Here is an 11,042-nt window from a genome sequence, read left to right on the forward strand (position 1 = left end):
AGCCTTCTCCTCCCTTCGCAGCCGTGTTTTGTCAGGGAGCAGCAAACAGCCCTTCGTCAGCTTTGTTACTGGTGAGCGATGCCATTTAAATCCCAATCTGTGACGGGCCAGGGGACCGCCTTTGCTCGCCTTTGGTTGTCCTGAGATTTTTGCTGTTACCGTGAAGCCATTTGCAATTTGTTCCCCCCAAAACCCCCAACAAACCAACCAAACAAACCCCAAACCTAGAAAAAACCAATCAACAACAACAAACCTCAGAGAAACCCTATAACCTAGTCCAATGAATGCAGAATTGTTTTGCTGAGTAAAAATACACTTTCTTTTTCCTTTTGTTTTCTATTGCTTTTTCTCCTTGCACCGTGTTTTTTAGCACTGGGGAGATAGCAGCTGTAGTAATGTATCCAGCTTTGCAGGTAATGATCAAAAAACAGAAAGGTAAATGAATGGAGGGAAAAATTAGTGATGTGTTTTCAGCTGTCATGAGACCACACCTTGAGTCCTGTGTCCAGTTTTGGGCACCACAGGATAAGCAGGACATGGAGGTGCTGGAGCAGGTCCAGAGAAGGGCAATGAGGCTGGTGAGAAGGCTGGAAAATGCCTTATGAAGACCAGCTGAGGGAACTGGGGTTGCTTAGTCTAGAGAAGAAGAGATTGAGAGGTGACCTTATTGCTGTCTGCAACTACCTGAAAGGAGGTTGTAGAGAGGCTGGTGTTGGTCACTTCTCCCAAGCAACTAGTGGAAGGATGAGAGGAGATGGCCTTGAGTTGCATCAGGGGAGGTATCAATTGAATATTAGGAAGAATTTCTTTACTGAGAGAGTGGTGAGGCACTGGAACAGGCTGCCTGGGGAGGTGGTGGAGTCACCATCCCTGGAGGTGTTTAAGGAACAAGTAGGTGTAGTACTTGAGACTGTGGTCTAGTGGATAGGGAAATGTTGGGAAGTTGGTTGGAATTGATCCTGGAGGTCCTTTCCAACCATAGTGATTCTATGATTCATCCTGTAGACAATTATGTGGCTTTTCTTTTGGCCTAATTGTAATGGTATTATTTAAAAATCATGACAAACCACCCTAAAACAGGTTGCACAATAAGTTTTTTCTAAAAAAGATTGCAGACTTCCACCCCCCAAGTCTACCAACTGCAGAATGGAGGAAATAAAATCCTAGTGTGTGGTGAAGGGTTTCAGGTTTTGGGATTGGCTTGGCAGCAGTTACAGTGTCTCATTTAAAGTTTGTTATTTATGAGGATTCCTTCTGTCGTGGTTATGTAACTCAGGAGGCTTATACTGTAATTTGTATGAGTAATTATCCAAATTAATTTAGATACACTCAATTACAGTTTAGAAGCATTCTGTGTGTTGGAAACTAGCATTTATATTTAATTTCCAACCTAGGTGTTGGAAGTCAAAACTGAGATGGGTATTGTGGAAAATTTGGGGGGTTAAGTTTCCTTGCCAGAAGGTGTTAATTATTAACAAAGCTGTGTCTTTAGTTAGCATTTTTTACTTATGCTTTTACAAGAATATGTGGTGATATTTTATTTTTAATGCAGGAAACCACCTCAAGAAGATGAAGCCTGATAAAGGAAAGGCCAGCACTAGGGAGAGAGACTATGTATACAAATTCAGTGCTGGAAATCAACATTCAGTGCTTACTGTGCCTCTCAAATTCCCTGTGCAAGAGAATGTTAGTCATTTGCATGGACGCCTCATGCTTCTGCACAATCTGCCATGCTTTATAGAAAATGGTAAGAATTGATTTTTTTTAACTTTGTGTCACATATCCATGTCCACCAGTGTCTTACAACTTGCCTTAAGAAACCAAAGGAAGGTATTTACTAAAGCAGTCTTCAAAAAATTGTTTTTGAACCATCAAAACATTAAAGAAAATGACTGCCAGTACTAGCAAGTAAGGTGCCCAGGTAAAAGGTCTTCAGAAAAACTTTATTTGTATGTTTCCTAGAGGATTACTGATACTTGCACTGACATGTTTTGTTGATGGACCATTCTCTTCTTGTCATCCTAGACCTGAAGCAATCTCTTAATAAATTCATAGAAGAGGAAACTATAAAAGATTATGATAGAGAAGCTGAAATGGCTCTGGAAGCAGTGAGATCGGGAAAAGTAGACATAAACCAGCTGGCAGATAGTTGGGCTAAAGCCTATAAAGAGGTAAGATTATGGCTGCAAAGTTAACATTCAGGATTTGCTTTCTGTGAATGTGTGTGCAGGTACAGAGAGAATCCCATTGGTGAAGGTGGAAGAATGAACTGAAATTCACTGCAGCATTTGAGGAAGAGTTCAGAGGAGCTGAATTTGCTTATCATGGAATATAGAAGAGAGTTATGAAAAAATCATAGAATAATAGAATCATTAAGGTTGGAAAAGACCCCTAAGCTCATCATGTCCGACCATCAACCCAGCACTACTGTGACCACTAAACTGTGTCCCCAAGTGCCACATCTACATTTTTTTTTGAACACCTCCAGAGATGGTGACTCCACCACCTCCCTGGGCAGCCTGTTCCAATGCATCACCACTCTTTCAGTAAAGAAATTCTTCCTAATACCCAGTCTAAACCTCCCCTGGTGCAACTTAAGCACATTTCATCTCATCCTACCACTAGTTACTTGGGAGAAGAGACCAACACAAGCTCACTACAACCTCCTTTTAGGGAGTTGAAGAGTAATTAAAAAAGCCACGTTTGTTACAAAAAGAATTGGAAGGGAAGCAAATCATCTGCCTTGATGAACATCAGCAAAATGAGCTAGAACCTTTAAGAAAGAAAAATATGTATTGGGGGAGCAGTAAACATTGAAAAGTGATTGTGATAAAATACTGAAAGAGTTTGCAGTCTTCTGTACTACTGGTTTCTACGAACAGGTTACGCTGAGTGCAAGGGTTAGGATTAGACTGTTTCTTGATGTTTTTAACCTACAGTGATAAAATCTCAACTTGTCAATTTAATCTTGTGGGAATGATTGCAAATTTAGGGAGAGTTTCAGTATAAAGGAGCTTGAAAAACTGGCATCTTTTGGGCTCTTTGTTCAGAGAAATGGCTTTTCTTAAATAAGTGTTGTTGGTCAAATTTTAGCAACATCAGAGGTTAGTCTAGCAAAACATTTTTGTTTGCATAGCTGGTGTTTTAGGCCCTATCTAAAATTCATCAATTTCAACCATTGCTGGAAATATTAATGTTCTTTCCAAGTTGGTGATGCCTGAAAAATAGTAACTTCTCACTGTAGTCAAAACCTTCATGTCTCTGCTGTTAGTTGCTTTGAAAGAGAAAGAACAGGGGAAGGGAGAAAATGTTACAGCTAAAGCAGAATACAGAAAACTCAGATTAAGAAAGATAACTCATGTGTGTTGAAGGTTGTATGACCCTTCTATGTCCTAAAAAGTACCATAGGCCTTATCTTCTAATCTTTAGACAATGCTAGAATATGCAAAACCTGAAGAAACCAGCTGGGATGAAGATTTTGCAGATGTTTATCATGATCTGATCCATTCTCCAGCTTCTGAAATGCTGCTAAACCTGGAACACAATTATTTTGTTAGCATCTCAGAATTAATAAGTGAAAGAGACGTGGAACTGAAAAAACTACGGGAAAGGTACTCATTAAGAAACTCATGTGTGTGGAAGGTTGTATGATACTTCTATGTCCTATAAGGATATGTCCATAGGCCTTAAAATATCTTCTAATCTTTAGACAATGCTAGAATATGCAAAACCTGAAGAAACCAGCTGGGATGAAGATTTTGCAGATGTTTATCATGATCTGATCCATTCTCCAGCTTCTGAAATGCTGCTAAACCTGGAACACAATTATTTTGTTAGCATCTCAGAATTAATAAGTGAAAGAGATGTGGAACTGAAAAAACTACGGGAAAGGTACTCGCTGTTGTTGGTGTTGTTGTCCTATGTTATTAAATAGCAGCACATGTTACTAGGTGTATGCAACTTGTAGGATGTGTGTCCAGTTGTATTTGTATATTTAAGCTCTATCTTAGTTTTATGTTTCCCTGTTTAAAGTCATATAATACTTGGCCTGTGTTGTTAGGGTCAGCTATCTTATATTCTCCTCAGTCACTGAAAATAATAAAAGCTATAGGCCATCAAAGTAATAGAAGGTTTGATTTCCATTGTTCTCTCCATGTTCTAAGTGGTATAGCAATGTAAAGTGCTTAGGAAAAAGTATCTACAAGTATATGAAAAGATGAGCAAAAGACTTGAACCAACTTTATGTCAGAAACGATTGAAATAGGAAATTGAGGAAAGTCCCTGTGGAGTTTCTGAATAAGCTCGAGTAGCTGCAGGTGGCTGCTTTGCCCACAAGAGGGAACACACACAATGCAGGTTTTTCAGCTCTGGGGATTGTGTTTTAGTGAGGTGTTGATCCTTGGTTGTGTGGGGTTTTTTGTTTTTTAGTTCTTCTTTGGTGGATTGTTTTGGTGCTTTTTGTTTTAGGGACACTGGGTTAAGGCAAATGAATGCACACAAATACAGATATAGTATAGATAAAAATATAGATGTAGTATATTTACTAGGTAATATGGATGCTTGTGAGGTGCCAGAATATTCTAAGCAGGTCTGTTTTAGCGTTGCAAGTGTCAGTATTCCTCTTGAATTGTGTGTGTTTAAGCTCATGTTATAGATCTGTTTATATAGTTTCTCCTAGACTTAAGTAGTACGTATTTCTAATTTGGGGGCAGATGTTGCCAATAATGTGTCAGCAACCCTTTTTGTGGCTTCTTGACTCAGGTATGCATACAGAAGAAAGAATTTAATCCAAAGAGCAGTAATGTTGTAGGGCTCTGGTGTGATACAGCTGTATATTGATTCTGGTGGAATTTATCATATCTATTTGTCATAACTGAGAAACTGTATGTCTGTGGCCACTGAGACTGTCCCAGATGATTGTAGGTGGTGGTCTGTTTACAGAGGAGCTGACTTGGAATCCCTGACCCTCAGCTCAAGTGTGTTTTGTTGGCTATTCATTGCTAAATCTGTGCCTGGGTAAATTGATTCCTTACTGAAGAAAGGGCTGCATGTGAGAGGCTAAGCGGAGCCAGGGATTGAGAAGACTAAGGAGGGATGAGGTGTTGGATGAGCTGATGATAGCAGGGCAGCCCTTTAGCTCCAGGGCCCCCTGGTGAATGTAGTTTGAGCTGGAAGCTCATCTGTTAAAAATAAGTGTTTACCTTCCTGGTGTTTACCTGTCTACATTTTACTGTGCTTGGGGTGGGAGGAAGGTGGGGGACTAAGTAGGTCCATTTCAAAAACTTGTGGTGATAAGGATAGTGAAGAACTGTATCAGAGTACCTGGAGATGCTGTCATACCTTTTTTTATATATTTATTAGGGCAGACTTTAAATGTATGTATTCCAATTCCAAAATGAGCAGATGGACAAAGTAAGGCATGAGGGATCTTTCAGCTTTGTGCTGAGTTGTATCTGTGCTCATGGTGAGCATTGACCAGCTGGTTGATAGAACCAACCCTTGTATCAGTAACTGTATCAACAACAATGGGAGTTCTTCTGATGGTTTTTTGAAAGTTTTGCTTGTTGTGAGTCTGTTTTTTGCTTCCCTTTCAGACAAGGAGCTGAAATGGATAAGGTGATGCAGGAGCTGGGGAAATCACTAACAGACCAAGATGTAAATTCGTTAGCAGCTCAGCATTTTGAATCTCAGCAGGTAAACTAAGTTCAGTGAACTAGAATATGTTATGCAAATAATTGGCTCAAGAAGAAAACCCAAAACACTCAAATTATTACTTTCTGGTTAGGATTTGGAGAACAAATGGACCAATGAATTAAAACAGTCTACTGCTATCCAGAAGCAGGAATATCAGGAATGGGTGATAAAGCTTCATCAGGACCTGAAGAACCCAAACAACAGCTCAATCAGGTATTTAATTCTGTGATGCTTACGTCTACCTGCAGTAGTTCAAAGGACTTGCTTTTGTATAATCTTTATTGCAGATGGCCATTTAAATAGGATAATCAAAGCAAATAAAAGACCATCATAATTAAAGATTTATATTTTTAGTAGTTTCTTTATAAATGAACAAGGTAAGGTAAATCTAACAGTGGAGTATACTCGTCCTGCTGGTATGCACCTGGGGCATTGCACACTAGAAGGGTAAAACCTCAGATGCATGGAGTTAATTCAGATAGGTTGAGTCTCTTGGTTTTCACAGACTAGCTGAGAAAACTTTGGATAGCTCTCACAAAATATTGTTGGCCTTGAACAAAAATCAGGATAAACATTTCATTACATTTCTCATTATTTTAGTGATGAAATTAAAGTTCAGCCCAGCCAGCTGAGGGAATCTGTAGAAGGAAATGGGAGAATTTACGAAGAGCAAAGGCTCTTAGAAGAAAGTTTTACTATTCACTTAGGTAAGTAAAGTAAACCCACATTAAAACCCAACATAGTAACAGATGCTAATAAATAATGTATCCAAGCAATGTGTGATTTACAGTATTTAACTATATAATATAGTTTGTAATTGTTTTCTATTTGTTCTTTGTATATGAGAAGTACAGTAGGGTATAAAGTGTATCAAACAGTATCTAGCTACCTGAAATACACTGAATGGAAAACATTGTAAGAGCAAGTTTTTGTTGACTCCAAACTAGTGTAGAAAAGCACACCAACATCAAAACAGGGAGCATTTCCCATTTAAATCTTGTTTGTAAACCTCGACGGGACCACTTTGATCCCTTGCACTTTTAGTAACACACCTGAGTTTCCTCTTTTCCTGTATGTATTAAAAACATTTCTATTGTGTACAGGAGCTCAGCTGAAGACAATGCACAACTTGAGGTTACTGAGGGCTGATATGCTGGATTTCTGCAAACACAAGCGGCACCATCGGAGCGGGGTGAAGCTTCACAGGCTGCAGACTGCCATGTCTCTCTATTCCACTTCCCTCTGTGGCCTGGTGCTGCTGGTGGACAACCGCATCAGCTCGTACAGTGGCATCAAAAGAGGTGAGTCTGCCAGTGGAAACAAACATGGCTTTAAAACTTGCTGTCTGCCCCTCAGAAAAATATCCCCTGTAAAATGAAAATTTTACTGGTTTGGACGTGATATTGCAGAAGGGTGACAAATGGAAAAAGATGTGGACAAGGGTAGGGGACGGAGTTGTACCCTGAGGTGCTGTTACATCTCTTAGCTCTTTCATAGGTTTTGTGTTTGAGTAAGGAACATGTTAGAGGGAACACTGCAGCATTGATATCCCTGCCTTACACTGACTTGTAGGGGCTTTCCACTTTTCCACCTTTTTGGAAGTGTACCAGTAAAAATTATAGTTGCATTTGTACTGTTTATGATTTCCAAGCTGCTTAATTCTAGCAGTATTATTTCATACTTGTACTCATTTTCAGTTACTTTTTTTTTTTTTTAACTGCTTAAATACATAAAAGCAAATCTTCTCTAGTTGTTATTAATTATGTTAAATCTTAGGCAATAAGAGAAGGTGGACATTTATATAATCCTGTTAAATACAAAATTGCGTTTTCTAGCCAGCAATTAGGTCTTGCAGTCACAGTAGAGGGGGAAATAAGGAACTGTATCACTGTCTGTCAAATACAATCCTCAACAGATTTTTATTTCTGAGTTCCAAAGGAACATGGGTGGACTTAACTGTGGGCATGTTCCACAGCTGTCTGCACCACTGTTCTTTTTTTAAAATGTTGCAGAAATGAATATCTCATGTCTCAGCTCCTCTGGCCTAGCTGAATATATTACTTTAAACCACCAGGGAATGTGTGGTTGTATTGAGACCCCCCCAGACCACTAGAGATAGCAACTGAGGTTTGGGCAGGCTTCTTTACATTCACTGTGTGGTGACAGTGGTAGCTCCGGGCAGAAGAGCAGTGATAAAAGCCATAGAGAGGAGTCTTTGCTCTTAAACTGCTACAGCTGCTTGTTGTGAGACACTGGCCAGAACCAATTCTCCTTCCAAAAAGTCTCATTAAGAAATAAATACACTAAGTGGTTCAAAGGTTCATAAAACTGCTTATTAGAAGACCTTTAAATAATACGTAATGCTATTGTTTAAATAGGGAGGTTGTGGCTTGTGCAGTCTAAATTTCTGGGTTACAAAAGTGCAAAAACAATTTTCTGCTTCTATTTTAAAGCTGGGGAAAAATACAAACCTAATAGCCTTCATTTTGTGCTGGGCTAGAAGCTGCCACAGACCTCTGAGATTTTCACAGGTGTAGTTGGAGTAAATGAGCTTCATGTTAGCACACTTTTTATCCAAGCATTTCACATTGCTGTGAGGACACCAACCTCTCAGCAACCACTGAACAGCTACAAAGTCCTGCAACTTACTTGGCTGGCCTTCTTTAGCTCTATACTGAAGAAACTTAATGTGATTCATTTAGTGAATTTTGTTGTGTCTGGCAAATGTTTTGATGTTGCATCTTTGATAAAACTGTTACCCAAAAATTTATCTCATTTATCTCAAAATTCAGGATGTATGTGAGGTGTTTGCAAGACTGAAAACCATGGCTGGAATGTTTTCTGTATTTCCTACAATGTGTAAATGGCAACTGTCAAAATATACCTTTGAAATCAGACTTGGGCACATCTCTAGAACAGAAAGTTGAACTTGTGTGACCTTTCAACGTGCTACTTTCATCCAGACTATTTTTTTTCTAAGCTATATGAGCTAGGCAGTGCATAAATATAAGAGACTTTAATAGTTTATTTATATTAGGACTTTGTAGAACTACTGTGATTCAAGGTTTGGGTAGGCATAACACACTTACAATAATTAAAATTAAATGAAAAATCTCTTGTATTTAAATTAAAATTGTCTGTTTTAATTGAAATGCCTTGTGACCTTACTTTATCTTGATATGCACAGAAGACACAACCTTTTGGAATATTAGCTTCTTCCTCCCTTGGTTTTGGACACTAAAATTCAATAAAGCCTTTTGAAAGTAGATTTTATGATGAAGACTTCATGTCAAAAAAAGTACATTAAGATTTTTCCCTCTACTCTGCCTCTTATCAGAGCATGTTTGTAGGAGTATACAGGCTCTTCAGGTAGGCAATCAGAGTACATCAAGAACTTTAAGGAGGATTAGAGCAGGTACTTTGAAATGGGAAGTAGCAATGGATTAGTGTACTCCAGCTCCTTGCTAATAGCTTGTTTTGGCTCCTATTGCCTTGCCTGGGGAGGCAGATGGATGTTGGGATAAGGAGCTTAGAATACCATTCACAGAGGCAGAATATTCTGATCCTGATTATCAGTATAGCATTTCCAAGTCTGACATAATACTTGCTTATCAGGAAAAGGAGCTTGCAGCTCTTTTCAGCTGATGAGACTTTTCTTTAGCTTTCAGATCTGTTTTGAGAACTAAAATGGAAGAACTGAAATTCCAGCTTTCCAGATACAATGTTTATGAATTTCATTAACAGCTCAGATTTTTCAATACAAACTGGAATGCTGTTGTTGCTGTTGGAAGTATCTATTATGAATGTTTTAATAAAGTATCACAGATTGAAGGACTGTTAGTAATAAGACATTTTAAAAATATAATTACATTTAATGCACATATTGCTGTTTGTTTTTTTTTTTTTCCTCACCTCTGGGTGTTTTTGTTTGGATAGCAACAATACTCAAAGTTGTGGTGTTTTTTTTTTTTTTTTTTCCTCCAAGCAATTAATTTCTTTCAAAAATGCTTTGTCTCTGCCATTAATTTTTTTATTTTTTTAGAATTTAAAGAAGGATACAACAGGGCTTTGTCTGGTCTTGGGGCAGGTTGCCTTTGTAACTGGCCTTGCCTGAACAGTAGCACAGAATTATATAATAATACTAACCACAGCCTTATGATGTGTATTTTAATCTTTTATTTTTTACCCTAGATTTTGCAACTGTTTGCCAAGAATGCACAGATTTCCACTTTCCTGGAATTCAAGAACAGCTTGAAATTGTCCAGAAGGTTGTACTTAAGGCCAGAGCACAGCGTAGCAGTAAGTCGAAAAGACATCATGGTCAGTGACAACCAAAATTACTTTCCTTGAAATAGAATAGTGGTCAGCTGTGTGTTTATGGTTATGGGCAAGTTGGTTTCACTCTTCTTCAGTTACCTGATCTATAAAATGGAATATTGGTAAAGTCTAGAGAAGTTTGCATGGTTCTCTCTTTACAGACAGCGTGCTCGTGTGGTGTCTGTGCTGCTGTAACAGACATACCTTACCAAAAACAAGTATAAGGCCTTAGGTTCCACTCCCACTTGAACAGCATGGGAAGTGTACAGAGCCATTGTGCTTTCCTCTGCAGTTTAACTGCCCACAGCAACACAGACTTTATCTGACTTGGCTTTTTAATTTGATTTAAATTCAAAGCTTTAAGAATTGCAGAAGAGGAGTTATGACTCTCTAACTCTTTCCTCTCCTTAAAAGCGAGCACTAAAAACTGAGCAGTCAGTTGACTAACTGTGGTAGTGCTGACCAAATCCTTGAGAACAGTGTGCTTTGCAGTTACATTTACAAATGTTTTTTTAACACATGGTGTTAGGGCAATACTTGTACATTGTAGAACTTTGTTTTTCTTGCAGAGAACTACCTACGTGATTTAAATACATCAGTAACATGAATAGGTTCCTCAGAGTACATAAAGAAACAAGTTTTCTTAGGAGTCTGCATACTGCTGTAATCTTGAAGATGCTGAAAGCTGGGTTTATACTGCTGATTTATGTAAACTTCTTTAAGCACTTTCTTGGAAGGCTAGGAACAAATTGATTTTAAATAGTTATATTTAAAAAGCAATAACAAGGAACTACATAGTTGTGGAGGGAGTTTGGAAAGTTTAGTGTTATGTGTTAGAATACTGTGTTTTCTTTTTCCAGATGAAGGAGTATTGCAGGATGATTAAGTAAGAAAGCTAATGGTTTGAGGTAGAATTCAGTTCACTCTCTGTTGTAGACAGCAAGAACACTTCCTGTCCATCCCCCTGCTTTTTGGGTAACTTTATGTTAAAAGTTAAAGCCAGATGCCATCTCAGTACATCAAACTCTCCT

General features: G+C 38.4%; 1 protein-coding gene across 1 annotated transcript in view; it reads left to right on the plus strand.

Moving 5' to 3' along the window:
• The first annotated feature begins 536 nt into the window (after positions 1-536).
• LOC103772984 (chromosome unknown open reading frame, human C12orf4) overlaps positions 537-11,042 on the plus strand; it is a 20,120-nt gene continuing 9,614 nt past the window's right edge. Inside the window, exons 1-9 of the mRNA XM_008940333.1 lie at positions 537-554; positions 1,567-1,747; positions 2,026-2,171; positions 3,430-3,611; positions 5,595-5,694; positions 5,786-5,907; positions 6,295-6,401; positions 6,798-6,995; positions 9,886-10,014. Coding sequence (XP_008938581.1) covers positions 537-554; positions 1,567-1,747; positions 2,026-2,171; positions 3,430-3,611; positions 5,595-5,694; positions 5,786-5,907; positions 6,295-6,401; positions 6,798-6,995; positions 9,886-10,014 — 1,183 coding nt within the window. The remainder of the gene's footprint in view (positions 555-1,566; positions 1,748-2,025; positions 2,172-3,429; positions 3,612-5,594; positions 5,695-5,785; positions 5,908-6,294; positions 6,402-6,797; positions 6,996-9,885; positions 10,015-11,042) is intronic.

This window comes from Merops nubicus, unplaced genomic scaffold (assembly GCF_000691845.1).
Source record: "Merops nubicus isolate BGI_N331 unplaced genomic scaffold, ASM69184v1 scaffold1845, whole genome shotgun sequence".
In the NCBI taxonomy this organism is placed as follows: Eukaryota; Metazoa; Chordata; class Aves; order Coraciiformes; family Meropidae; genus Merops; species Merops nubicus.